Below are 26,589 nucleotides of genomic sequence, written 5' to 3'. Positions count from 1 at the left end.
AGAGGAAGAAAGATAAAGACAAAGAGTGGTGGTGGGTGTGGCAGGCAGAAAGACAACAGGGAGAAGAGAGATAGCAAGACAAAGGAGGCAGACAGAAATTGTGAAGCCCTTGTGAATCTCCTCGCACGTCATTAGTCACTCTCGTCTGCCGTGCCAGGATAGGCTGTTTGACTCCACATCATCCTGCTCTGTTCAGCTATGCCTGGCCAAAGCCAATGGCACTCAGCTGAACAGTCCTTTATGTGATGAGTGCAAGCTGAAAATGTATCTCTCTTTGAAAGCAAGCGAACGCACTCCAATGCACCAAATCAGTTTCCTCCTTTACATCAATATTCTGGGAAGGTGTCAGAAAAGGCTGTCTTACCTTGGTAAACAAAATGAAATCCTTTGGCTGTTGCTGTTCCATTTGCGCTAAACTTGAGCGTTATCTTGTTTCCTGAACTCAGAGGGAGTGTCTCACCTAAATTACATAAGCGAAGGAGACACGATCAACTCTTTGAGATGCTGGTGTTTACACATGTCCAGACAGCAAAAATCAAATTAACAAAAAAAACTATTGATCCAGTTCTGTGTAATTGATGATTTAATTGTGCAGTGTGATCTGATCTGCAGTCCATCCTTAGTGCTGTAGGTGAAAATAGCAGATGTGTGTATTTTTGTATGTTTTTACATTGTGTCACAGTCTAAACAAGTTGAGTGTGGCAGCTGATTTGCTTTAGTTAGTTTTAATTGGGATCTCAGAAGTTTATTAAATTGCAATCATGAAGTATTATGTATCATCATTGTGTCTCATTATATCATCATTACAGAAATGTAAAAAAGGAATCTGTATCCTAAAGGATGCTGGGGTTTTAGATTTTCAGGTTGTCTGGGAAAAACAGTGACTTGATTTGAACTGAGAGGATGTGCTGTGCTTGACAGAACTACTCACACCTACGAGCTATAGCATAAACAAAACAAGAGGTTTGCACAGTAATGTTTTCACCTGAGTGTGATCCATATATGGAGGAGAGAAGGGCTGAATCTGTGGAGGATCCATCATAGATTTCAACCACATCACTGGTCAAAGTCTGGAATACCACAAACTGACCAAAGAGCACTGCAAAGAGACAAGGAACAGAAGACACCGGTACATCAAAACATGATGGCTGATTATATGTAAACGTTCAGCTCATTCACTGGGATTTCTATTCTTTCTAATTTCTAATTTTCTAATGTTGTTTTCACTGGAATGCTGCCTTTTGCTTGCAGGGCCATACAACCGATCGAATTTCTCCACAGTTCGACACATTTCTACCCAACCAATAAGTCATTAAACTCTTTAACACAAACTTTAAATAGCATGATTGACAGAAATTATTGGGCACCCTGCATGGTCAGTACTTAGCAACAGCCCCTTTGCTTTGGCGGCGATCACAGCTTGTAAAAGCTTTTAGGAGTCAGAGCCTCTCAGCTCCTGTTTGGGGGATTTTTGCCCGTTCTTCCTGCAAAAGCCTTCTAGTTCTGTGAGACTCTCGGGCCGTCTTGTGTGCACTGCTCTTTTGAGGTCCACCCACAGATTTTAAATGATGTTCAGGTCAGGGACTGTGAGGGCCACCTCAAAACCTCCAGCTTGTGCCTCTTGGCAGCTCTTGTGGATTTTGAGGTGTGTTTCGGATCATTATCCTGTTGTAGAAGCCTTCCTCTTTACAGCTTCAGCTTTTTTACAAGCATGATGTTTGCCTCCAGAATTTGCTGGTATTTAATTGAATCCATTCTTCCCTCTACCACTGAAATGTTCCCCGTGCCACTGACTGCAACACAAGCCCAAAGCATGATCGATCCACCCCCGCACCCGACAGCTGGAGAGGTGTTCTGTTCATGAAATTCTGCAATCTTTTTTCTCCAAAACACATCTTTTCTCATCGTGGCCAAAAAGTTCTATTTTCACTTGGACTTGTTTCCGAAATGCATCAGGCTTGTTTAGACTTTTCCTTGCAAACGTCTGATGATGAATGTTATGGTGAGGACACAGGAAACGTTTTTTTCTGACTCCTCCATGAAGCTCATTTTTGTGCAGGTGTTTGTGCACAGTAGAACAGTGCACCACCACCACAGAGTCTGCTCAATCTTCATGAAGGTCTTACTGGTCTTCCGGACCTCAGCTTGACCTCCACCATACCTGTTATCTGCCATTTCTTAATTACATTATGCAATGAGGAAAGGTCGACCTGAAAACACTTTGCTATCTTCTTATACCCTTCTCTTGCTTTGTGAGCATCGATTATTTTAATTTTCAGGGTGCTCAGCAGCTGTATAGAGGAGCCCATGGCTGCTGTGAGGAGTCATAGTACTTATAAAGCTTTGAAATTTGCATGACCTGGCCTTTCCTAACGATGTCTGTGAACAAGCTACTGCACTAACAAGCTGATTAAGGTCTGAGAGCTTGGTAAAAGCTATCTTATAGCTCAAATCTCTTGGGGTGCCCAAACATTTGCGTGGTGCTCTTTTTCTTTATTGTCTCTAAATTGTAATAAATAAATAAATAAATAATACACTTATCCTGATCCAGTAAACTTTGACCAGTGGTGCCCAAACCTTTGAACGTAACGGTGCACGCTGGCTCAGTCAGGGACACTGGGTGGACAGAGTGAAAATGTATTATAGAGCGGCAGACTGTCCTGACTGTGCTGAACCAGAGGGGAGACGTTTGAGTCAGTGTTGTCCACTGTGATTCTTTCACGACGCAAACTTCACTCAGCCACTCCTGCTTTCACTCAATTCTACAACCCAGATTCCAAAAAAGTAGGAGAGTAGAACATCAATAAAAACAAAAATTATTTGCGAACAAACTATTTACCAACAGTGGTTTAAGTGTTCCTGAGCACATGTGTATCCAGGGGGCAGATGAAATAGCAAAGATTTACTTTGTTACTTTTATCTATTGGCGATTATTTTGTTACAAATACAAAATCTGGCACAAAGGCACCCTTTCAGTTGAATAGTCTTGATATTTTTAAGGCTCATTTACTCGATGTATGGTGGGCAATTGGTTTATTTCATCAGTCAAAATATAAGTTTCATATGGCAAATGATGACAGATAAATCCTGAAAAGCAAACAGAAAATCAGCCATGTAATGTGACTGTCATGTGCTGCTGTGATTCTGTTACAGAGATGTCAGGAGTTGTTGTCCACAGATGTGTCAGCAGTGGCAGTTAACGTCAATGTGTCTTCTGTTTTGGTAATAGAGATTAGGACAAATCGACAAATGTTTGAGAAGAAGCAGGATAACAACATGAACGAGTTCGTGGATGTGTGCACATTCTGATTGACACCTTGTTTGGATTATTTTTCAGCGCTGTCAAATCAGTACTCTGTGGAGTGTTGTAGTGCAATGCAGCATAACTAAGAACGGTTAATAATGTTAAAGGAAAGAATGTTTGCATAGGTTGGTCCAAATTTTGCCAATATTTAGGCTAATAAGTTTTAATTATTCCTTTGATTTCATTAAACACGCTAGTAAAGCTATTTCATCAAGATGTTGTTTACCTCTTTCACCCAGCTCTGCCATTTTGCTGGATTGAGCTGGAAATGAGCCATGCACTTAATATGCACACACATACTGAGATGGGGTTTGTGCTTGTTTAATTAATTTCTCTCCAGTCTTAACCAAAAATGCAAATGTGCAGAACAGCAGTAACCGCTATAATAAAAAAATGTGACTTAGGTGCAATATGCTTCCTGGACCGTAGCATTTTATAGGTCACTATTTCCTCAAGCAAAACAGCCCCCGCTCACCTACTATAAACTTTTACAGTAAGTGACATTTTCTTAATAACCAATAATTAGGTATTCAGTTGGATTTTATAACTCTCTTTGCTGTGTCGTGGCATTTAAACTTGTGGAGGAAAACCTTTATACAATAAAAAGTGTGATACCTAAAGGCAAACTAAAATCACATTTAGTCATCCCTTGCTGCCATCAGAATGTCAGTGTTATTTTAAACGTATTGTTTTTGTCGCCTCATGCTTGTTTCCCTCCACCAAAAAGTCAAGTTGCATTTACATTCATGTCTGTCCAGACTCATATAATATGTGTAGTGACGACTTTGAAGGAATTTATTGAAATGCGTGAAGTGTACTTTATGGTGGAATGGATGTCATCACTATATTGTATGTATGTATGTGTGTGTGTGTGTTCCAGTGAGAAACATGCTGTCTTCACTTAGAGACCGTTTTTCCAGAGGAGCACAGAGGACTGATGGAGAGCTTCATCACATGGTGCAGCAACAATCACCTGAAGCTCAATATCAGCAGAACCAATGAGCTTGTGGTGGACTATAACGCTTCAAAAATGGATGTTGCTGCAAAGAAGCTACAAATTGTAAAATGTGGATGCTTCACACAAATCTTCAACCAGGCAGCACAGAAGATCTCTACAATCAGTACAGTTTAAGGTGGACGCCCAAGATTAGTGTCACCAATTCAGTATCTGACCACATGTGAAATATGGTCATAATCTGCCTTCTGTTCCTGAATAATGGCCAGAAAAGTGTTTTTGCAGAACCTTATGATGTCACAGTGAAGTTGACCTTTGACCTGATCACTTCATCATATGAGGTATTCGTGTGAAATTTTGTCACAATTAGCAAATTAATTCTTCAGTTATGGGCAAAAACATGTTTTGTGAGGTCACAGTGACTTTTAATCAGCTTATCCTCGAGTACAAATGAACAGTTGTGGCAGAAATTCCCTCATGGCGTTCCTGAGATATCAGGTTCACCAAATGGGGCAAAGAGCCATTCATACATACCTTCATGAGGATGGACAGACGGACGGAGGGACAACATAATGCAGGGCTGTCGGTGGCCCCGAGCCGTAAAAAAATGGTCATTGGGGAAATAAGAAATCTCAGAAATTGTCTTTATCCGCTCAGCAGCCGCTGGCAGGCTGGGTCCCAGCAGGAGAATGAGACACAATGTAAACAAAGCTGGGCTGTAACGTAATCATCATGGCCAGAGAGTGTGTTGTGTTGTTAGCTGTACTGTAGAGGATCACATCCGCATCTAACTGGACCAGCGTGATATTTGCAGGTACGTACACGCTGTTAGCAGTGCACATTTCCCCAGTGAGTGTTTGGTCACTTGTTCAAGCTAAGGTACAGGACAAGATGAGTGGGTTGGTTAGATGAGAATTATGGAAGGAAGCAACCTGATTGTCTGTATGGAGGTTTTCCCTCTACCTCGATGGAAAAGTATTCTAAATGATGCATATAAAATACTAATTTTTTTGTCCCAAAGGAGAACAAAGGACAAGTGACTTACAGAGCAGATATGTATATGTATGCCATACAATGCGAGAGAAGTGAATATTTAATTTTCAGTTACTAAATAAGAGATCATTGTGCAGTTTACTACATTTTTTTTAAATTAATTGAATTAAACAGCCTTCACTTAATGGCATGTCACGTGAGAACTTTAGTGTATCACAAAAGCAATAATTAAATCTTATCCGTAGTAAAAAAAAAAAAAAAGCAGTGAGCAAAACTACTGAGAACTTATGATAATGAACAGAGAATTATTTAAATAATATCCTGCATGAATATTTCCAATTAAGCATTCCTGATTATATCAATGTGTACACACCCTTGAAAATAATCTGATCTTTCTCCAACCAAATGAATAGACACGGCCGATTGGATCACAACTTCTGTGATAACGTGTGTGCTTGTGTCTCTGTGGCTGTGCATGCCAGTGTGCATAAAAGTACTGCATGTGTGTGTATTACCAGTGGCTACAATTACAGCCTCGGCCTTGCCTTATGAGGCACAGGCATCTTGTGAAAGCTACATATTCTTTTAACACACTCCTCTTTTACCCCCCTTTCTCTCTCTGTTCTGCAACTGTCTTTACCCTTCATCCTGATGAAGATGGGCAGTTATCGCATTCCTGCAATTTGTTTATTTTTTGTGCGTAGCATGGGGCTGAACTCATCAGCGTCCTCACCTTTCTTTCCCCTGAACGCCAGCTAATATTTGTCGACAATCAGGCAACAACAGCCACAGTGTTGGTGGTTAATTGAGGCGGTGCACACGACAGGCTCTTCCTGCGGTTTAGGCAAGCCTCCATCACATCACCAAGGTTATGCCGTACCGCTCCCGTCATGTGGAAAAACACTCGCCACAAGCCTGGATCACTGGCTCTGGGCACCGATTTGCTTGTGTTTAGCTACGAGCCAGGTAACACAACCATAATGGAATTTGATTTATAAAAGGAGCAGGTTAAGATGACGAATTAAAAACTACTGATATCTTAGCTCCCCAAAAAAATGGATTCCTGTCTCACTTAGTTTCAGTGATTCAGTGTGTGGAGGGCTTTGAAAAGAGTTCATTTAAAAAAAAAAATGCAACAATTGAGACCATTATAGCTGGAACACACAGAGAATATTAGTATAAAATACCATCCTGTTTTTATCAAGTGGGTTTATTCTTTGAGATACTACATTATGTGTGGCTTCATCAAGCATTAATCTTAAAGAACAATAGTGATTCTTTATCAGTTTTGTTAATAGAAAGAACAAATAACATATCATTTCAATCACATTCTGTGCTTTTTTGTTTTTGTTTTGTTTTTTATTAGTTAATAAGCATTAAACTAAGGAAAGTGGCAATGTTGTGAGGAGCACACTTTAAATGGCTAAAACTGCTACATGAAAAGCTACGATGTTCTGGCTACATCCACATTCCTCAAAAAAGACTACACACAACACCCACCTGAAAAGAAAAGAAAAGAAAAAAACAGAGACAATTGCTGAAGGTAAAAAAAAGAAAAGGGCAGCATGTTTGTCCTTCTGGCTATGAATTATGGAGCAGCTTCATGTCGCCTCACTTTGTAGCTGTACGGATCTCCGCTGGCATGTGGTCTCACAGTACAAAACTGCAACACCATTACACCTTCCACATAACTAAAAACACACAGCGAGACAGAGAATGAGAGGCAGGGTAAAAAAACTAAACGGAGGGACTAAACGCCCCCTAAAAGACCCACAGAAGCAATGCTGCACCTCATGTCCCAAGAGACAATGGTTTAGACTGACCGCCTAGTGGCCGAACAGATCACAGTCCTGAAGACATGGAGCGAGTGAGAAGGAGGAAAAGTGGGGGTATGTGTGACAAACATTTCTGTGCTTTTATGAGAAGGGTGCCTGACTACTTATTCTATGAAACATGAAACAGAACGAACGAGCACAACAGCAAAATGACAGCCAAGAAAGGCACGCACACGCACACACACACACACACGCGCACACACACACACACACACACACACACACACAAAGGTGTAGTCACACAGAGCAGCACCTGTTTCTGTATCTGTTGAGTAGTGAGAATGCCTTCGGCTGAACCAGGCTCTGAATAAGAGATGATTTCACCCTTAGGGACAGCTCACTGCTGTGGCATTAGCATACCAACACCGTGCTAAGTTGAATAGGCTGCGTTCGCCTGCTTTGTGAACACAAATACACACACACACACACACACTCCAACCGGAGCGTATGCATACACACTCTCACAAGTACAGTGTCGCTCATTTCTGCCCCTAATCCAAAGCTAGCCATGCGTGACTCCAATCTGCTCCTTTGCTGTAATCACGTCTAGATATTAAGTCAATAAATCATTGTAAACTTGTTACCTAATTTATGCAGGACTATGATGAATCTTTTGTCCTCTAGGCGTAGTCATGGTGGTGTAACACAATGCACTTGGACAACGGTTTCATGCTTGTATCTTCACCTTGAATTTTACCAAAGCAGCTAAGCTGCTTTAATCGCATACCTTTCTGGATATTAGATGATTTTAGTGAATCACTGTATCTTGTACCAATATGCCTGCTGGGCTTAAACCGTGCAAAAAGATGCTAAATTGCAGATTGATCCCACTCTAATGTGATGGTAATGTTATTTTATTTCTGTTCATTAAAGGTGCACAAGAGAATTCTGCTTCAAAACCTCCGAAATTCTTTGCAGCATCGATTCAACAAAACAATGGTTCCCACTTTTTGGCTCATTCTGACTCAGTGCACACAGTTCCTGCTGATATTAGCCGGCGAAAAGTCCCATGCCACCACATCTCAAAGGTGCTCTATTGGGCTGGGATGTGGAGAAAGTGCAGGGAAGGGAAGTAAATTAAGATCACTGTCATGTCGTGGGAACCGTTTCGGGATGATGAGTGCTTTGTGACAAGGCTTGTTTCAAGTATCCATTTGAAAACGAGTAGACTGTGGCGGTGAATGGGTGCACCTGGTCAGTAACAATGTCTAAGTATGCTGTGGTGTCTGAATGGTACTCAGATGGTATTAAGGGGAGTAATGTGGGCCAAGAAATTATCTCCACACCATTAGACTAGCCATTAGACTAAACAACCTGTGCCGTGTGTAGCTGGCAAGATGATTCCACCACTCAGAGAGTTTACTCCAGCGTCTTTGTCAAGACTTTAACTCTGTCTTTTTATCCCTCAGTGCTTGAAAATAAAAAAGCAGTTAACATTTAGTGTGTTGATAATAATGTTTTACTGTGATGGATATATACTACCCAATTACATCTGACATGCTTATTCATGCCATATGTTCAACATAAACACCAACTGCTTAACTGGCTCGCACTTCTGTGTGCATGTGATATTTACTGGATTTAAACATCCGACACATTGCTGAGCTCCACAGCAAAGACATGTCACTGGAATTATGCAAAACTGTGATTACATACACATCTTTCCTATGTAACATTAGAAATAATAAGTAAGTAAAACAAATGTGAAATGCAATCCCTTCATTTTCTGTTTATTAACTTCACAACAAAGGGGTAGCGAAGGGTTCCTGTGAAGAAAGGTTTCGTACAACCACGATTCCAAAAAAAAAAGTCGGGACACTGTGTAAAATCATTTGCAAACAAACTGTTTTTATCGACAATGGTTCTCTTTTGGGTCTCAATTCGACCAGTATCAGCATTGTCTAAAAGCTAAGAAACATCAGATGATTGTTAAAGGCTGGGGAAATTAATGAAAAATGTGAGGGCACCCTACAAAGAGAAAACAAGAGCTGAAGATGCTGATGATTGGCTCAATGCTGCCCCTCCACTATAAACTGTGCCTGCACTTCTCAGTTTTCATCTGGCTTCTTTATCATCTCGGCTGTTGGGATGGAGTCCCTTCCTTGTCAAAAACAAGGCCGTGTGCTGTGGATGGGATCATTACAATACAGCAGGGAAGAAAAATGCCAAAATTTAAGAAAGGCTCTTTCAGTCTCCACCTCTCCTTCCTCTGTTATTTGATCTTTCTTCTAGGTAGATGATGATGGTCAACTTGACCTGCAGGCCACATTCAGCTCGTCAAAGTTTCCCATCCAGCTCAAAGTATATTAATGAATTCAGAAATTACAGTCATCTAACGTTACTACCAGTGGAAGAGGCTCAGTCTAGCTTGCAGACCTCTGGCAAAGAGCTTAAAAGTCTGTCATTTAAAGTTCTACGGAATCAGATTATTCTCCGACTCCATCGTCTCTACTCCATGGACTCATCATCAAACCAATGAGCTCCCAGACGGGCCATTCCCTGGAGCAGCACTGGCCGGACTATGGGAGGCTGTCCAGGAGTTGTCAGAGAGTCACTAAGCTTGACTATTCGACGCTAGTGACGTCACTTGGGTTTATTTTACTGACAAACTGTTGTATTGTTTCCTTCCTGGGACGCTGAGGAGGAGTTTTTGGTTGAGATAAGGAGAACTGACTGCCTCCTTGGTGGAGGTTTTCTAGTTAAGCTTGTAGTTATCATTATGGATTTTCAGTGTTTTTATGAGTCTGTTCACGCTGAAATATTAATTTTGTAAGAAAGTGAAACAATCTGACAATAATAGGCTAATTAGGTCCAATTAGAAAAGCTCTGGCTTTTAGAAAAATCTAGCTAATGACCCCCTGCTCTTCAGAATGAACGAGCATGGCCCACTGGATCACTTAGGTGTTACGTGTAATTGATTATCATAAAACTATGCAAGGGAGGAAAAAGATTTCAACAATGCAAAGTTGAGATCAACTTGTGTGTTATCTTGTAGACTGGTTGAAACAGAGAAATGCTGTTTAGTTACATGATATATATCAGTCATCACAAACCTATGTGCTCCTGGATTGCCTTTGAGTTATGTTTATCAGTAGAATAACTTTAGTCACAGGTATGAGGGCCTAGAGATTATCGCTGCCGCCTCATAGCAAGATAATTTCATGTTTTTTTTACACGCAGTCAAAAGACAAACAACTCAGAATGACTTTAGATTATGTGGTCAAATGTGTCTATGTAGCACAGTATTAAAACAAGTGGTGCAGCAAAAGTGATGGAGACAGAATGTCTATTCCACAGACTATGGCTTTAAAAACAAATCCGCAAAATATACAGCATATTTGCCTCAGATGTAAACATTAATTAACACACACCCCAGCAGCTAACCACTCACCCATGCTACATGACTACCAGACTGTTATATATGACTCATCAGCAGGTACTGCTATTAAATAAGCATTTTTTTTCTCCACATTCAAATGTGAAAATACATTTTAATATTAGAAATTATTCAATAGTTAAATACTGCAAGCACATTAAACAAGAACAGTAAAAGAACCTATGGTCAGATTATGTGTACACCCCTGTAATCCATCTGAAATGACAGACTCGCTGCAGACCATCTGGCCTGTCAGAGAGTCTGTTTATTTTTTAGTGTATGTTTGTGAGGTTTTGTTTGAGGTGTCATAAGTCAGTCCTGCACATTTTGTTCCAAAACAATTTGGCTTATGATTTGTCAGTGTTCCACCGGTTACAGAGACCCAGACCTTCTGGCTGGTCTGTCATGATGTCTACAGCTAGAAAACTAAGAAAACAATACCCTAACAAGGACAGCGGAGTTTATCTGAAAACATCTTCATGTGACAATATTCAAGGAAAACTTTCCTTGTTCCTGCTATGTGGCCCTGTCCTGCTGGAATGTGATTAAATATTCAAGGTCACATTAACGCCACATAGAGCAGTGGCAGTACAGGAATGCCATTGCTATTCCATTTCACTCAGGTGAGGCTCAAACTCAACAAAGCCTTACCAGCACGTCAATTCTCAGTGGTGATAAAGCAGTTTTGCTCGAGTATTTATCAAAAATGGAGTAAAAATTGAGATAACAGGCTCTGGTCCTTAGGTATCATGTGGAAGCAAATCAGTGAACCCTGACTGCCTCTGTGGGGCTTTTCTCTCCCTCTGCCCTTGCCTCTATCTGAGAGGTCTTAAAGGGATTTGGTCCAACAGTCACGTGGAAGTAGGCCTGTCAAATTCAATTATCAAAAAAATGAAATAAAATAAAAGTGGTATGCATATATATACACGTTTGTGCGCCTTTATCAATTTGCCAGCTTAGCCACCTCAACCAAGATGGAGATGCATATCCACCCTTTTCAGCTTCATACCCTCTCTTTTTCCCTCTTTTCTGTGCATTATGTTATAACACCAGCTATACCTCACCAGCCACCTCACTAGGCCACCTTGGCGAGCATCCAGCTCCTGACAGATGTTCCTCATTGTCTCATCAAAGTCAACAAGGTCTTACTTGCATTTATGCTCAAGAATTTGCAGTTACCTTTCCTGTTACCTTCTTATGTTGATAATGCATAATGGGACACTTAAGAGGCATGTAAAGATTGGCCACCTGGAGAAGGTCACTCCAACCAAATAGGGAGACTACAACGATTTGCTGTAGCTACTTCTACTATCAGATCAGTAAGCTGCAGCTACTGGCCTCATTAGCTGACCAAAGTGTTCCTCCACCGACAGCTTGGTGCACAACTGGAGGCCAGTTTGTCGCCAGGGAAAACAGCACAGAGTTGATCAGTGGCTCCGACCAGGATGATGAAGACATGGCAGGTGGGGACAGGAGGGCCGTCAAGCGGGAGAGCACTGAGAGGCCACTGCAGTAAGGACACACCCTCGGGGCAAGTGCTCTACCGGGTGAGTTACCTGGGCCACATGTTACACATTGCACCTTCAAGGATCGCACAGAGCCATCGTTAATGTTTTTAGTTCCTCCTGTGCTTTGTGTACTTCTGTGTCCTGTGCTATGATGAGTAAATGTGTCTGCTGTGACTACGGTACATCAGGTTTGAGATCTGCCTTCTTCTGTGTTATCTGGTGGTGCGAAAACATTTTTAAAACTTTTCATTTCCATTCAGATTTTTTTTAACTTCTAGTTAAAATTCACTCAGAGCAGGTGGATTCACGTGGACTTACTGTCCGTGATAAGTGACGACTGATGGTCTGGTACAGCTGACATTTTTACCTTACATTTAGAGTTACATTTAACCAAAATGTTTTTGGTCAGTCAAGCTAAATGGTCCTGATGGCAGGAAATTAAGTAGGTTGGAAACTGAATTTCCTCCTGGTACATAGTCACTCAGGTAAACTATCACTGGGTCCTGCTGTGAAAAGCAATTGCTCAGGATATCACTAATGTAACCGCAATGTAATGCAAGTCCATTCTTGCCCACAGCCACTCAATTAGCTACATGTGCCTTAAGGCAAAATGTGCACAAAGCCCAGATAAGGTGTTAGAGACACTCACAGCACAGGCAACAGCAAAAGGTAAGGAAAATGGCAGCATATGTTTGTCCTTCTGGCTATGAATTATGGAAGCGCTACCTGTCGTTTTTGCTTTGTGGCAGCACGGTCCTTCGGAGATTCTGGGCTATGACAGCATACACAAGCATCATTTACAGAAACCAGAGGGATTGTATGACAGCACCAGCATATATATTTTTAATGACCCATTATCACAGTGAAATTGCATCAGCCCTTTTGGCAGGGAGAATGTGGCTGCACCTTGGCACAAGCTGCATTCAGTCCATTAGGCTTCTATCTTGGGTAGAAACTCCCCTCTGTGGATTGAAAGCTGCATGTCCCTCCAAGAAGTCGTGAAAGGAGGAAGAGGGTAAGGCGATATAACCGGCTTCTTTACTTCCAATTTCAGCTGCACTCTTTCAGGTTTTCTTTTGTTTTTGTTTTTTTTGCTTGGGTCTTTATCATCGTTTATCATCATTACTTGTTTGAACAGTATACAGCAGTCTTCAGGGGCGTATCTGACAACTAGCACAAGCCATTGAACTCACACAATTGGTACCCAGAAAAGAATCTCATCAACTTGAAAAAACGCAGGTTGTCAAATCCAGTCAACGTAGTCATTTATGTGAGTGCTCCACACACTCAAATCTGAATGAGCCACACTCTCTAATTACACAGCCACCGACATATGTACCTGTGCAACCCCATCGCAAAAAGACGCTCTATATCAAGGTGGGGCCAGAGCTGAGTTCACAGTTCAAATAAGGTTAATCACACTGAGGCTAGTGTATACGCTGCAAGCTGACGCAGACAGACAAGGTAATGGTTTTTGTGTGGGATGTAGCAAGTCATGTACTCAAGCGGCCCCAGGCAAAATCTTACTCTCCAGTGAACATCACTGATGAGTCAACAATCAGCCCCCGGGGTCATCGTTTTTATGATTGCTCTCAGCAGCACTGTTTCTCTCTCCCTCTCTTCTCATTCCCTGTCTCGCTCATTATAACTCTCTCACTCATTATCACGCTCTCCATCTAACTTGTTCTCTCGGAGACTTTCACATTCAACCGAGATCTATGGGCCTCCTTCTCATTGTTAGACTCACTCCCTTTACCTCTTGCAGTCTCCACAGTGTCTCTCTCACTCATTTGCTGTCCATCTTGTTACAGCCCAGATTTATTACTGCAATCTGTCAGTGCTCCTGTCTCGCCTCCTGACACATTCTGTGGCAACCAATACGCACATGTTGTTGTTAGTATTATATAAACACATACACTGAAGCTATAAAAAGCCTCAGGAGATCAACAGAGGTGACTGAATGTTGTGTCGATGAAATCAAATTCACCAATGAGTCATTATGAGCATCCATCCAGTGAGAGACTACACTGGGATGAAATGCAACTTTTGCAAAGTTAACCACAAGTGAAGATATATGCTGTTATAATGGATATTTGACCGGCTACATAACTTTGTTGTCCAGAGTTAAAGGTGTGTAGGTGACTCTAGTGCAGAGGATTAGGAGTTAGCTTCAATTTTCAACTTCAGTATAGCTTCTGACAATCATTTCAATTGTAATGAGATTTTGAGATTCACCGTTGGTTTTCAAAGGTTACCTACAATATTAATGATATTTGGAGTGAATGTTGCTATCTCATTGGGGATGTTTCATGCACAATCCAGTTCAAAACAAAAAGCACATTATCTTGCAAAAGGAAAGAAAATCAGAACCTGTGAAGCCATCAAACATTCAGAGAGGAGACTCCACGGAGGAAACAAGTCCTTTAAGCAAAATACAAACTATACAAATTTAAGCTGAAAAAAAACAAAAAAACCAAAAACAAAAATCAATTCACCTTGAAGCCCGGTCTGGCATTTTGACCAAGAAACTGTGTGTTCACGCTTTTTAATTTGACCCCCAATGAGGTTTTATCTTGTCAAAATATTTCGATGGTCAGTCTCCCTGTTTTTAATTGAAAAAATACCACACACTGCTGGACGAATAAGACAAAAAAAGTTATATACTAGCCACTGAACTAGGTGTAAACAAGAGTGAACTCCAGTGGGGCGGTGTATGTCTGTATGTTTACAAGCATTGCCCAAGGCAAAGGTTGAGTGCCATGAATAATTTATCTCTTTAAAAAAGAAGCAGAGTTATTGTTTGAAATATGACTACAACCATTATTTCTGACAGAATAATTAAACATTAAAGGGCAAGACAGATGCACATTGTACCTTAATGACATCTGAATGGTGCAAAGTAAAATAAGCTGGGCACAGCGCATACATATGAAATGATGGCTCACAAATGAATGTGCAGCCCCTTTAGTAGCTATACTCACAGTGTGCTTTAAGCACTGGTGCAGACTGCCAGTTCATTTTGTATTATAATTGTTATGATCGTGATCATAATTAACTGGGATACAGTGCATTGGTGCCTATATGAACTGTATACACAGGACAAGAGCAGAAATCAGGCATCAATTGTAAATGAATGTCATGTGGGACCAGTAAGTCCTGCGAAAAGACAGAATATATTTGTATGATTGAGGTGACGCTTCAGGCAGAATTCAACTAGATTACTCTGTGGTGCATTATGATGATAGGGATGGACATTTATTATGTGCACACATTATGTTAGTATATCAGGTGCAATATGCGGCACAGCAAAGAAAAACACAGAAACATACAGAGAGGTATGAACCTATCCACAGGGTTTGTTAGACAGAAACCATGAAAGTCAATCTATCCAAACTGTACTATGGTGCCTCTGAACACAACATCTGCCAACATCGAACACATGTAAACTTTTTAAGATAAAACCTTTTTAAGATGTCTCAAGCCTGTGACACCGAATTTAACCAGCTGGGGATTAATTAAGTTTATCTTATATTATCTTATCTGATCTTAAAACACACTGTGCAAACCTGTGCTTTTAGGAAAACTACATCTGTAGCTGTTTACAGTACGTCATCACTTTTAGTCCTATTATATATGTATGCATGCAAAAATCTTGTAATAAGAAATCACAAAGCCGTACCTAACAACTTGTACTGCAGGGCTCGACAACAGCTGGGCGTTCGCCCCGGGCAACTAGATCTGAACCACCATCAAGCATTTGATTTGATCTGGTTGCCCCTGTAGGCTACCAGTTTCCACTGTTGTCTAAAAATAAACAGCTACAACAAATAAAGAATGCTGAATTCCTCACCTCAGAATAGGAGGAAAACGAGATTGCTGCTGTTGTATTTATTTACTCTTGTAGGCAGAGTATACTGTCATCACTTCACCAGTCAGCCAGGTGCTCAAGCAATAAGACAGCCAAATGTGGAGAAAAAAAAAAAAAAAAAAACATCTCTAGCTGTTTACTCTGTCACAAATGGCAAAGCTGAAATTAAACGATTTCGCTTTTTTCACAGCATGTTACACTGTAATATTACTATCTGTGAGATAACTGCCAAGATCTGGGAACATGGCAAAATTGTCCATTATAACCTGAAATCAGGTTATCCATGAAAAACTTTTCAGTGTTAAATATTTCCTCAGATATAAACAACAGTTTCCAGCCCTGTCTTGTTTCTGAATCAAATATAGTAGCAATGTGATTAATGAAGTAGAGATCTGATCAGGCTTACAGGAGGTAATTATTTTCCCTATTACAATTTACCTCATTATACTTGAGGCCACCTTGTAAATATGCAATAAAAAAAAATCCCATCTGTCTATCATTATTCATTTTATTTTGCATTTGCACTTGTTTTCAGTGAAATCCATTTTAGGATGATCGACACTTCAAACATAGCTCTCATTCTGGCAACCGACGGTTGACGGCCGGTTGCCATCTTGGCAACCATGACTCAGGCATGATGTCAGACACTGTACTGGCACCAACTTAATCACATATTCTAATAATAATCATTAAGAGCACATGGTTGAATGAATTTTAAATGTCCTGCTTCCGACTCAGTTCTGAGCAGATGAACACAGTGTGAGTGCGACATATTTCAAATATCAAGAAACATTTTACAATACATACATTTTTGTAGCTACACCTTGACAGCAAAAGACATACATCCATATAACACTGCAATCCCTCCCCCACCACTCTACCCAGGTGTAAAACCCTCAGGTCACTGGGCCACAGTCTCGAGATGATATTTTCCACTGACCTTTTCCTGCCGGTTGAACCAGGTTGACACCATGTCTCAAAGGCTTATGGTATGCTATCGGTCATATGAAGGACTAGGACACATGCGCTTGATACTCTACCCTAGGCGCTTACAAATTTCAATTACCTGTATACTGGACACTGAAATGTGATTTCTGCTGTCACACTGCCTATAGGCTGGACACTGCTGCCAAGCTGCTGCAGAGAACAACATTTCTGTCCATACTGTTTTATCTGGGGGTTAAAAACAATAAAACGCTCGACTCTACATACATTATTAGGCCTTATTGTTAATGGAATTTAACTTAAATGATTAAGCAAAGTAAATCGATGAGGTTAAAATAAACAGCAAATAATGTTAGGGCGGTACTGTGGTTGGAACATACTGCAATGCATAATAAGCCGAGGGCTAGTTTTCTAAGAGCACCTATACTGTATGGAAATAAGCTCTGTTTGGTCAATTGTCATTACTGCCGAGAGCTTTTTTCACTTGCAAGGTGCAAGGGCATTATCTGTGCTGGCTTCTGTATCAAACATTCATATATTACTAGTGAAATGAGGGGCACGTGTTTGAGATAAATTAGGATTTCTCGTTACATCATAGCTCGGCTTGTAGCTCAACATTTACAATTTGCTCTACTCGAGCCGTAAACCTCAGTTGCTTTGTTAGACTACTACTCCGAATACATTTCCTTCAAGCCACGCCACAGCAGTCTTGTTCATCATCAGTGGGACTCGTCAATAGCCTCTGTGTCTGCACTCCATGGAATAAATTTGCAGGCCCAGGTGGGAATGTTGCTTGGCGACTTCCACACTCCATTAAGCTTTTGCAGGCGGTTTAAGCAAATGCCGAATTTGTATGCAATATTTATGAAATAAAAAGGAGACCTGTGGGCTCCTGGACTCCATGAGCAGTGGGAGATGGCAACAGAGGATGTAAACTGTCGGGCTGGATCATCACAGGGGGGATTAATCTGTGTTTCATATGCACAGGGCTTTACAGAATAAAAACCTCTGCCTACGATTTCAGCAGCTCTTTATGACTAACATGGAATATTGAGCAGAAGCGCATCAAGGTCTTCTAGAGATCTTTGCTGAATTATGTATATACAGAAGCGCTTGGGTAAACTCAGCACTGCATTTTCTTGCTCCATCTATTGCCCACCCCCTCCTCTGCTTGACCTTCCTCTCCATTACTTACGTTACAGAGCGTTTTTCATGTCAACACAATCAATTTCTGTTTTCCCTGATGCTATTGTGCTTTCATGTCTCTGGCTGAAGCCCCAAACACTGTCACAATTCAGGCTGTGTCTGAACTCATGGACAAGGAAACGGCCAAAAGAGGTGTAGCAGGTGTAGCCTACAGCATGCTGGTATGGAATTGTCACATTTATGTATTAATTGAATTGGAAGGAAGGTTTTCCTCGCCACTGTTGCCAAGTGCTTGCTCATGAGGGAACTGTTGGGTCTCTGTAGATAAAGAGGTTGTTCTGTACCTGCTCTATATGGAAAGTGTCCTGAGACAAATTCGGTTGTGAATTGGCGCTGTATAAATAAAACTGAACTGAATGTGATTTCATTGGACACACATCACTGTGAGGGACATCAGTGGCCCTCACTGACCTTTGTCTGTTCATTCAACCATTGGCAAACATCGATTTTCTGTCAATTCAGCGGTCAGATATGAAAGAAGAATACAGGGATTGAATATCAATGCAGAAGCAGACGAGCATTTAACCTGAGTGTTAATAGCCGTAAACATCCAACATGCCAAACCAAAAATACTGCAATGCCTGAAAGAAAAATTAAGCGCAACAGGGAAATAAATTATGCAAGTCTGAACATTTTGTTCGATAGTATTCTTTCACCTATGACCAACTTTGAAGGAAGTGTGTGTGTCTTCAGAGATTATCCTCTATCCTCATCATTAAGAGAAAACTCACAGAAAACAGAAACCATTATCTCTCTTAGCCTCTGCTTACTTCATGTTTGAATGTGAAAACCCAGCTGAACAGAAAATGGGTAGCAATTTTCTGCAAGTCTGTGAAAATAATGTTTAAAATGCTTACCAAAGTCCCCAGGGACAAAGATGTCATAGACACAGCTCTGGCCTCTGGTGTAATTATGTGGGTAGTTTGGGGACAGTACAGTTCCCTCTGAACCCGTGAAATGACCTCCACATGGAGCTGTGGGGACAGGAAGGGAAGCAACAGAGAAGCACAGTGAACAAATGTGAAACAACCAGTTCACAGTACCTGGGGAAATGAGGCAATAAAATACAATCAGCAGTTCTATTTCACTGGCACAAGTGTACAGGTAAGCAGTTTAAGTCAGAAAATGAAATGAAAAGTCACATTTGAACTTTCAGCTGCTGACAAATATAATTGTGGCCAGCATACCAAAATAGTTTGGCACTTGACAGACACTTTGGGGACATTTTCAAAAGCAAAGTGAGCTGTAAAAGGAGAGGAAAGGAGTCCTGAGTTGTGCTTAGAGGGTTAAAACCTAGGACAGGCATGTCCAAACTATTCCATAAAGGGCCCTGTGGCTGCAGGTTCATTCCAACCAAGCACACCAGGCTGGACTCATTTAATCAGCTGATCTCAGTCTTCAGATGATAATTAGGTGACCTCTTGATTGGTTGGAACAAAAAATCTGATCTAGAAGGAAAACAACCAGCAAAGGAAAAGTATTGTTTGCCTTCAAAATACGTAAAAACACCATAAATCAACAAAACACGCAATTGCAAAATGTCCACACGCCTGTGACTTTAATCAGCCCATTTTGCCGAGCAGCATGTTTTGAGAAACTTTCGGTCGGCAGACTATGTTCATATGAAGTCCAGCTGCTCTCGCTTTGAAGATGCAGGATAATTATTTCCAACCTTAATTGATTCAAACATGACTGTGCATTTCTGTTAGTATGTAGTCATGCAGTTCGTGCCACCAGTAAGGTAATGAAGACCTCCATCCACAAGAAGGGGACCAACACGTCTTTAGAAACTAACTCCAAACAAAAAGCATTCCCTTGCATCTCATAAACTTTTACTTGCGCCATCATCATAGTGTCAGTTAATCAATACAAGCTGCGGTCTGTCCTGCACCTGCGACACATCTCAGAGTCCTATCTTGAGATGTTAATGATGTACCTAATTTGCCAAGAGGCCCTCTAATGCAGTTGCCTCAGACCTCACGGACTGAGCCATCAGGTGGGGGAGCCTCGACTGTAAACAAACACACACTCATTTGTCGGAGGAAGGCTGTCACCAGCTGCTCTGAACCCCCTGTGGCCCACACAATGCACATGTCACTACTGTTTCATGGAGCACAGGAGAGGATGAACAAAAGCGAGTTGAGGCGCTAATGGAGAAAGATGGCTCAGCAATTTTTTCCGTGTCTGGTTGTTGGTGTGGCAAAAGCCATGTAATCAAACATATGTGATGACGGCAAGCAGGACTCTAATTCAACATGATTTGTCAGGAAGAAAGGGAGCCACAGCGTGGTGGCGGGTGAGGAATTTGAGAATGCTGCTGTCGAGAAGGGGGGCACGCTGGACTGTCAATCAACAGCAGGTGAGAGCAGCACTAAGGGAGGAGGGGATTCTCAAGATATGCTTTAATGGTTCCACTCTGACAGGTGAGTGTAGGGCTAAGGGGAAATGGGCAGACGGCAAAGCCTATCATTTTGTGTTCTAAAATAAGTAAAAAAAATAAAATAAATGTCCATGTAAAAATGGTGAGTTATTACTTAAATCTATCTATGTGATGATAGTAAGAATTATAAACTAGATTTTTTAAAGAACTTTACTGAGCACTCAAACACATCTGTACTGCAATTACTTATTGGTCGGTATATATGCATACACGAGCCCATTCTCACTTGAAAATTGACCATATAAGTTGATCCGCTTATCTATGATAGGAGAACAGTGTTGTGGGTAATGTGTTACTTTTCGTTAATAATAATAATAATAATAATAATAGTAATAATAATAATAATAATAATAATAATAATAATAATAATAATAATAATAATAATAATAATAATAATAATATAGTATATATATATGATAGTAATATAATACTTTAACAAGATTTCAGTACCACATTACCGCTGGTTCATAAGTGTTTTAATCCAACAAAGATGTCATCCATTTAATAACATTTATTAGAGTGAACAAGAAATTAAAAGGACTGTTGTAAAATACAGCTGGGGTCAAAAAACGCACCAGCCACCTCACTAATGGTTAAAGCTATAAACCAGCACAAAAATGACAATTACTAACATAAACCAGCATGTTCTGAACACACACATTACAATCACTACTGTAAAAATGATAATAAAAGTAACATTTGCATTTTGGAAAATAAAACAGTAACTTTACAAACTACTCAGTCCAGCACATCATAATGGAAAATATGGGCTGTCACTATAACTCCAGCATTCAGCAAACTTGGTGCAAAATAGTGCAATAATAATAGCGTGTGCGTGTGTGTGTGTGTGTTTGTCTAGAGACCAGCATACTCTGCTGTGCATAGCTTGCAAAATGCAATGCCTTTATGCATGTATTGTCAAAAAAACAGACTTGAAGCATAATAAACAATTTAGGTTGCAGTTATGCCCGAGAGACACAGCTGAGGTGCGAGCCTTCACAGAGCCGCTGCAGACAGCTTCATGCCATAGAGACTAGGCAATGCTGAGGCCATAGTAGATACCATTATTATTATTATTATTACAAACCAGAATTCCTTCTGCAGTTTTTTGGTGAAAGTCACGCAAGTAATACATTACTTCACACAAACATTAACAGTGTAAAGTAACATATTACTTTCAAATCTACATGAAATGCATTAGATTTTGAAAGTAATTTAACTAACACTGTAAGCTACTATTGACCAATCATATCAGGCCACAAATGTATTTGTCTGGTTCTCGTTACAACATAATCTGTTGTTGGAAATGTACATCTTATGTATAAATACTGGATGTGGGTACATGAAACAGTTGAAAAGCTATACTTTTTGGCATGGCTGTGTATTGCAGCATGATTGCTGCTTGCTGTCCACAATACCATTCAACAACAAATAATTTAATAGGAATGAGTGTTGCTGGCTGGCAACTTTGTACAGTAAACTGCATGTTTTGCTTGTTTGGGAAATAATATCAACTTCAGCTAATCGCTACATAATGTGAAGGGACAGGAGCTGACCATATGCTGGAGCAGCTGAAGCCGTTCGTTTTAGCCTTTAGACTGTAAGTCATCAATTCAAATTTGATCTCAAAGTAAAATTACTAAATGGAGAATGGCTGATGGACCCTTTAGTAAAGCACATAACCCCGGGGCTGTTCAGTGAAGACACACAGGTGGCAACTGTAAAAGTAATGAATAGCTCCCTGGTGTGAGAGTGGGTGTCCCGCGTTCCCCACTGCTGAAAATGAGAGCTGAATTCTAATTCAGCCTCGGCAGATTAAATACTTTGAGGAGTGTTAAAAATGGTGTAATGCTGCTGGAGGGAGGAGCACTGGGTTTGAAACTCCTCACTTTTTGTCTCACTTCTCTCCTTGACACTGTGATTACTGTGATACTCGAAACCTCGATGAAATGGAGAAACTGTAGATCTGGCTGTGAACAATAAACAACGAATACTTGCTATATGATGTTCTTGTAACATTCCAAAAACGATATTTTTACATTAATACATGTCAGCACTTTGTGAGGTTGTTTTGACTATTGTTAGTTTAAAACAACCTAATTCTGTAGACCAGGTAGACTGTATACAATGATGAAACATTGAGCTGTAGCACTTTCATTACTTTTATTGTACTTTAGCATAAACGTTGCAACACTTGGAAATATATGTCTTGCATATCATGAATGTATTAATATCGCTTTTGTTCATCAACTGAGCTTCAAGCTAATATCATTCTGCAAAGATTGACTGGAGCTGCAGATTTTATGGTTAAGTTGATCGACTGATATATTATGTGCATAGGTAGAGCCTGTTGCTATCTGTGTTTACTGTGCTGAAAGGACAAGGATTTAGCCTGTGTACACTGACAGGGATCAGCTGGATAGTGGAAACCATATGAGGCATCTGGGTGAGTACTGGAGAGAAAGCTAGTGGTATGAAAACTGACACAATATTGAATGCTAGATTTTTTCCTATTGGCAAAAGCCAGGACAATTAAGCCTTTGTTTAAAAGAAAAAAAGAAAAAATTCTGTCTAAAATTTAAGATTGTAATATTGGAAAATCAACAATATACAGCTTCTCAAATATGAACAGTATAATTTTATGTAACTTATCTTTTGGGGTGTCTTTAAAAGCAGAACACACAAACACACATCCCATTCCCTGATGTACACAAGAGTGTATTCCTGGAAATGGCCACATTAGAGCAGGGCTGTCAATGAATGAATATTCTTAATTGGAATATATAATTCAGTATGTGTTTTTTTTAGAAGGAATAATCGGATGTCATTTTGAGCCAATTTTGACAGCCCTCCATTACAGCCAAGGTTTTGCTATGTTTTGCAACAGTGAGGTAATTAGGTCAGTCCATGCTGTATGAAGGCTGGACTCAATACAATATCAATACTTATGCAATGTGTGATAGAAACTTCTAACACAGTGTGTTCTCCATACCTCCATTTATCATTTTATTAACACCTACAAAAATGAACTATAAATGGCCTGCAATGATTTAAGTGCTCTACATCAATAACACAGAATTCTCTCCTCTGAGTTGGCTTTTCTTGTGTTCTGCAAGAGGGCTGCATGCCACACTTCAGTTCATTTTTACACAACACGGTCCTGGTGTCACATAGTATCAAATATTGACCAAACAGCTGGAGTGCAGTCGTCTGCTACTCAGGCCTTTCTGCTAATGTAGAAGTGCTGCCTCTCACCTTGACAGCTCGGTTTGGCTCTGTCCCACTCTGGTCTCTTGCTGTTGCCCATGACACATGTCAGAGTAGAGTAGCCCTGCAGCAGGTAGCCAGCCTCGCAATGAAATGTCACCATAGAACCCAGCTTGTAGTCAGTACCCATTCTAGTGCCATTCATCATATTCCCTGGATCAAAGCACGCTTCCCGCAGTTTTGCTGCCAATCGAAAGAGGAAAACTTTTAGAACTGTAAAAACGTCTAAAGCAAGAAGGGTTCCTAATGAGGCAGAGATAGGCATAAATAGCAATATACAAGCTGCTGTAAAACGTGTTGTTAAAAAGTAACATGGTAAACATGGTGGAAATAAATAAGGGTGAACCAAAGGCTATTCTCAAAGCTGGCATCAATATTGGAAAAATAGTTGTGAGTAGTAGCATACTTCAAAGATGTTGTTTTCTAATTAAATTCTATATATTTCCAACTAAATCCCCTGCTGCAACACATAAACATATTTTGTGACAATGCATGCAGAATCCCACTTGCGTAGGCCTTCAGAGTACCTTTATATTCCAAATGAAACCCTGTGTAGCTCACAGAGCCATCACTGCGAAACGCCAAGTACATGAAGTTTGAAGTGCTCTCAATCTTCTCAGGAAGTTTACTGTCTTGGAAACTGCCAATCAGATGAGCGCTGCTGTCGGGCCCATCGTAGATATACAAGAAATCATAGTTGGGCTCAATACTGAAGCTGTAACAAGCAAAAGAAACAGACAAATGAGAGATAAAACAGTCATTATTTTGCCAAGTCTTAACCACCAGATTGTACAGATTGTATGTGAGATTTAGAATGCATTAGGGTTTCAAAATGAGAGTGTGCACCGCAGTGCTAGAAGTGAGTCATACCAAGCGATTTGTTTTGCATCTCCAGACAAAGAGATAAAAAAAGATATCTCCCCCAAGAGGTGAGAAGAGATTAAATTGTTGTGACACTGCGCTGGCACAAAATCTTCCCAGACGGCAATGGCAATGCAGTGTGAAAAGATCGTTTCATATTGTAGCGCTGTATATCAAATCACATGCCGCAGTGAGGGAGAGAGGAGCATTTGTTTTCAAAATAATGAGCGTGGTTTATGACAAAAATGTAAATAGCTTGGAGATAATTGCATTTGAGTTGGATCAAGGCAACTCCAATTTAAAATCATAACTCCATCCTTTCATTTGGCATTCCCAAGAGAGAAGGCGGCATTGTGCTAACTCTATTAGATGTTTGTTTTGAAGGACAAAGTTGAAAAGGAAACATGGTGAATTTCTCTCCTTCACCTCGAGAAGAGAGAAAGTGGGCGGAAGTGCAGAAGGAGCCAATGTACCCATGCTCCTTCTCCAACCCTTGACTATGAAATGACTATGAAAATAATACTCAAAAGTCAAGAGTAAGGCTGCCTATGAAAATGCCCTCAGGCCCATGTGAGTTTCTCTGCCAGCAATGCTGCTCAATGCGTAGATTGCAATTAATAATGTAAGTTTACTGTGTGAGCATCATTCAGCCTAGAAAATGAGCTGCATGTATATCAAGATTCTGCCTGCAATATACAGTATTCCTCCAGAAATCTTGTTTCATCCCATTTCAGCAAAGTGGCAGGAATACCTGCCTTGTCCATGTTTGGAGAGGCACTGCTGCTTTCCCCTATCTCTCAGCACACCTGGACTCAAACTCAGGTCCTCTGCTTAACACACATGGCCAACTTTGCTCAATACTATGATGTTATTATGGCTGGTTCCACTGCAGAAAACAAGCAATTCCATGGCACAGCCTGAGCCGCTGTGCAACCACTAAGACCTGACTCCATTCTGTTTCAGGGAGGTTACAAACATACGACAGGTTTAGACAAAGTTTCATCTTGTAAGCTACTGGACCATGTACTTAAAAAGGACAACGCTGTTTTTACTGTCTCCAGTATTTTTTGTACTGTTTACATCCTGTAGAAACCTTAAATTTAACTTAAATGAGCCACATGTGAAGAATGTATCAAACCCATGTGCTTTAAACTGTAAATAATGCTACTATGACTAAATAAACCAGTGTTCTTCAAAATCCTCTGACCATTTAGACATCCAGTCCAGTTGTTTCATGCTTGGATTAAAATAAGTAAAATGTAAATTGAAGCAGCTCATGTTACCTGATGAAAGCCAAAGAGATGACATAGTCTGAGTGGACAGTAATAAGCCAGTCACAGTCTTTGCTGTGTGGATAGGGGTGCGGGTAGTTGGGAGAGAGGATGAATCCTGAAGATCCAGTCACATTCCCACCACAAGGAGCTTGAGAGATTAAAAAAAAGAAAGAAAGAAGAGTGAATGAGAAAGCTGCACAGAGAAAGAAAGTCTTTAAATTGGCTGGACCTGCTGCAAACATCTGCGGCTGAGCTGATTTCAGTTTGAGACAGAGAAGGATTGTGCACTTGTAGGTCATTAAATATAATTGAGTCAAATTCTTTGACCTTTGTCAACCTCTATTAGCAGCTAAAATCAGGTACAACAGTGACATCAGGCCAAAAAAACATCGCAATAGAAGGACTATGGCATTATTTCTCTACATCATGATGAAAAGAGGTCTTTTTTAGACACTTGTCTTACCAAGGTACTGGATGTTGCTGGTACATTTTCATTTCTGGTGAAGTGTTTTATTTAATGTTCAACAGGTAAGATGCATAACAATAATAATGTATACAGAGAGGACATAAAATATATCAGGAAATAAAATGGAATTCTTCTGCAACTCTTTCAACAATCCAATTACTTTTTCCTTACTGCTCCTAACCTATTATGTCATTTTCGTGATGATGTTTTTTTATGGTTTTGATATGTGGCTATTGCATCTCATCAGGACTACAACGATTAAGCACATATGTAGCTACCAAGATATTAAGA

At 40.4% G+C, this 26,589-nt stretch overlaps 1 protein-coding gene across 1 annotated transcript in view; it reads right to left on the bottom strand.

The window, feature by feature from the left end:
- LOC121611032 (CUB and sushi domain-containing protein 3-like) overlaps nucleotides 1-26,589 on the bottom strand; it is a 158,139-nt gene that overhangs the window by 92,667 nt on the left and 38,883 nt on the right. The window contains 6 exon segments of the mRNA XM_041943392.1: nucleotides 365-460; nucleotides 986-1,099; nucleotides 18,848-18,964; nucleotides 23,686-23,880; nucleotides 24,225-24,412; nucleotides 25,842-25,980. Coding sequence (XP_041799326.1) covers nucleotides 365-460; nucleotides 986-1,099; nucleotides 18,848-18,964; nucleotides 23,686-23,880; nucleotides 24,225-24,412; nucleotides 25,842-25,980 — 849 coding nt within the window.

The sequence above is a fragment of the Chelmon rostratus genome, chromosome 8 (genome assembly GCF_017976325.1).
Source record: "Chelmon rostratus isolate fCheRos1 chromosome 8, fCheRos1.pri, whole genome shotgun sequence".
NCBI classification, from domain to species: Eukaryota; Metazoa; Chordata; class Actinopteri; order Chaetodontiformes; family Chaetodontidae; genus Chelmon; species Chelmon rostratus.
The sequence above is the reverse complement of the archived record's forward strand: the minus strand, read 5'-3'. Positions and strand labels throughout refer to the sequence as shown.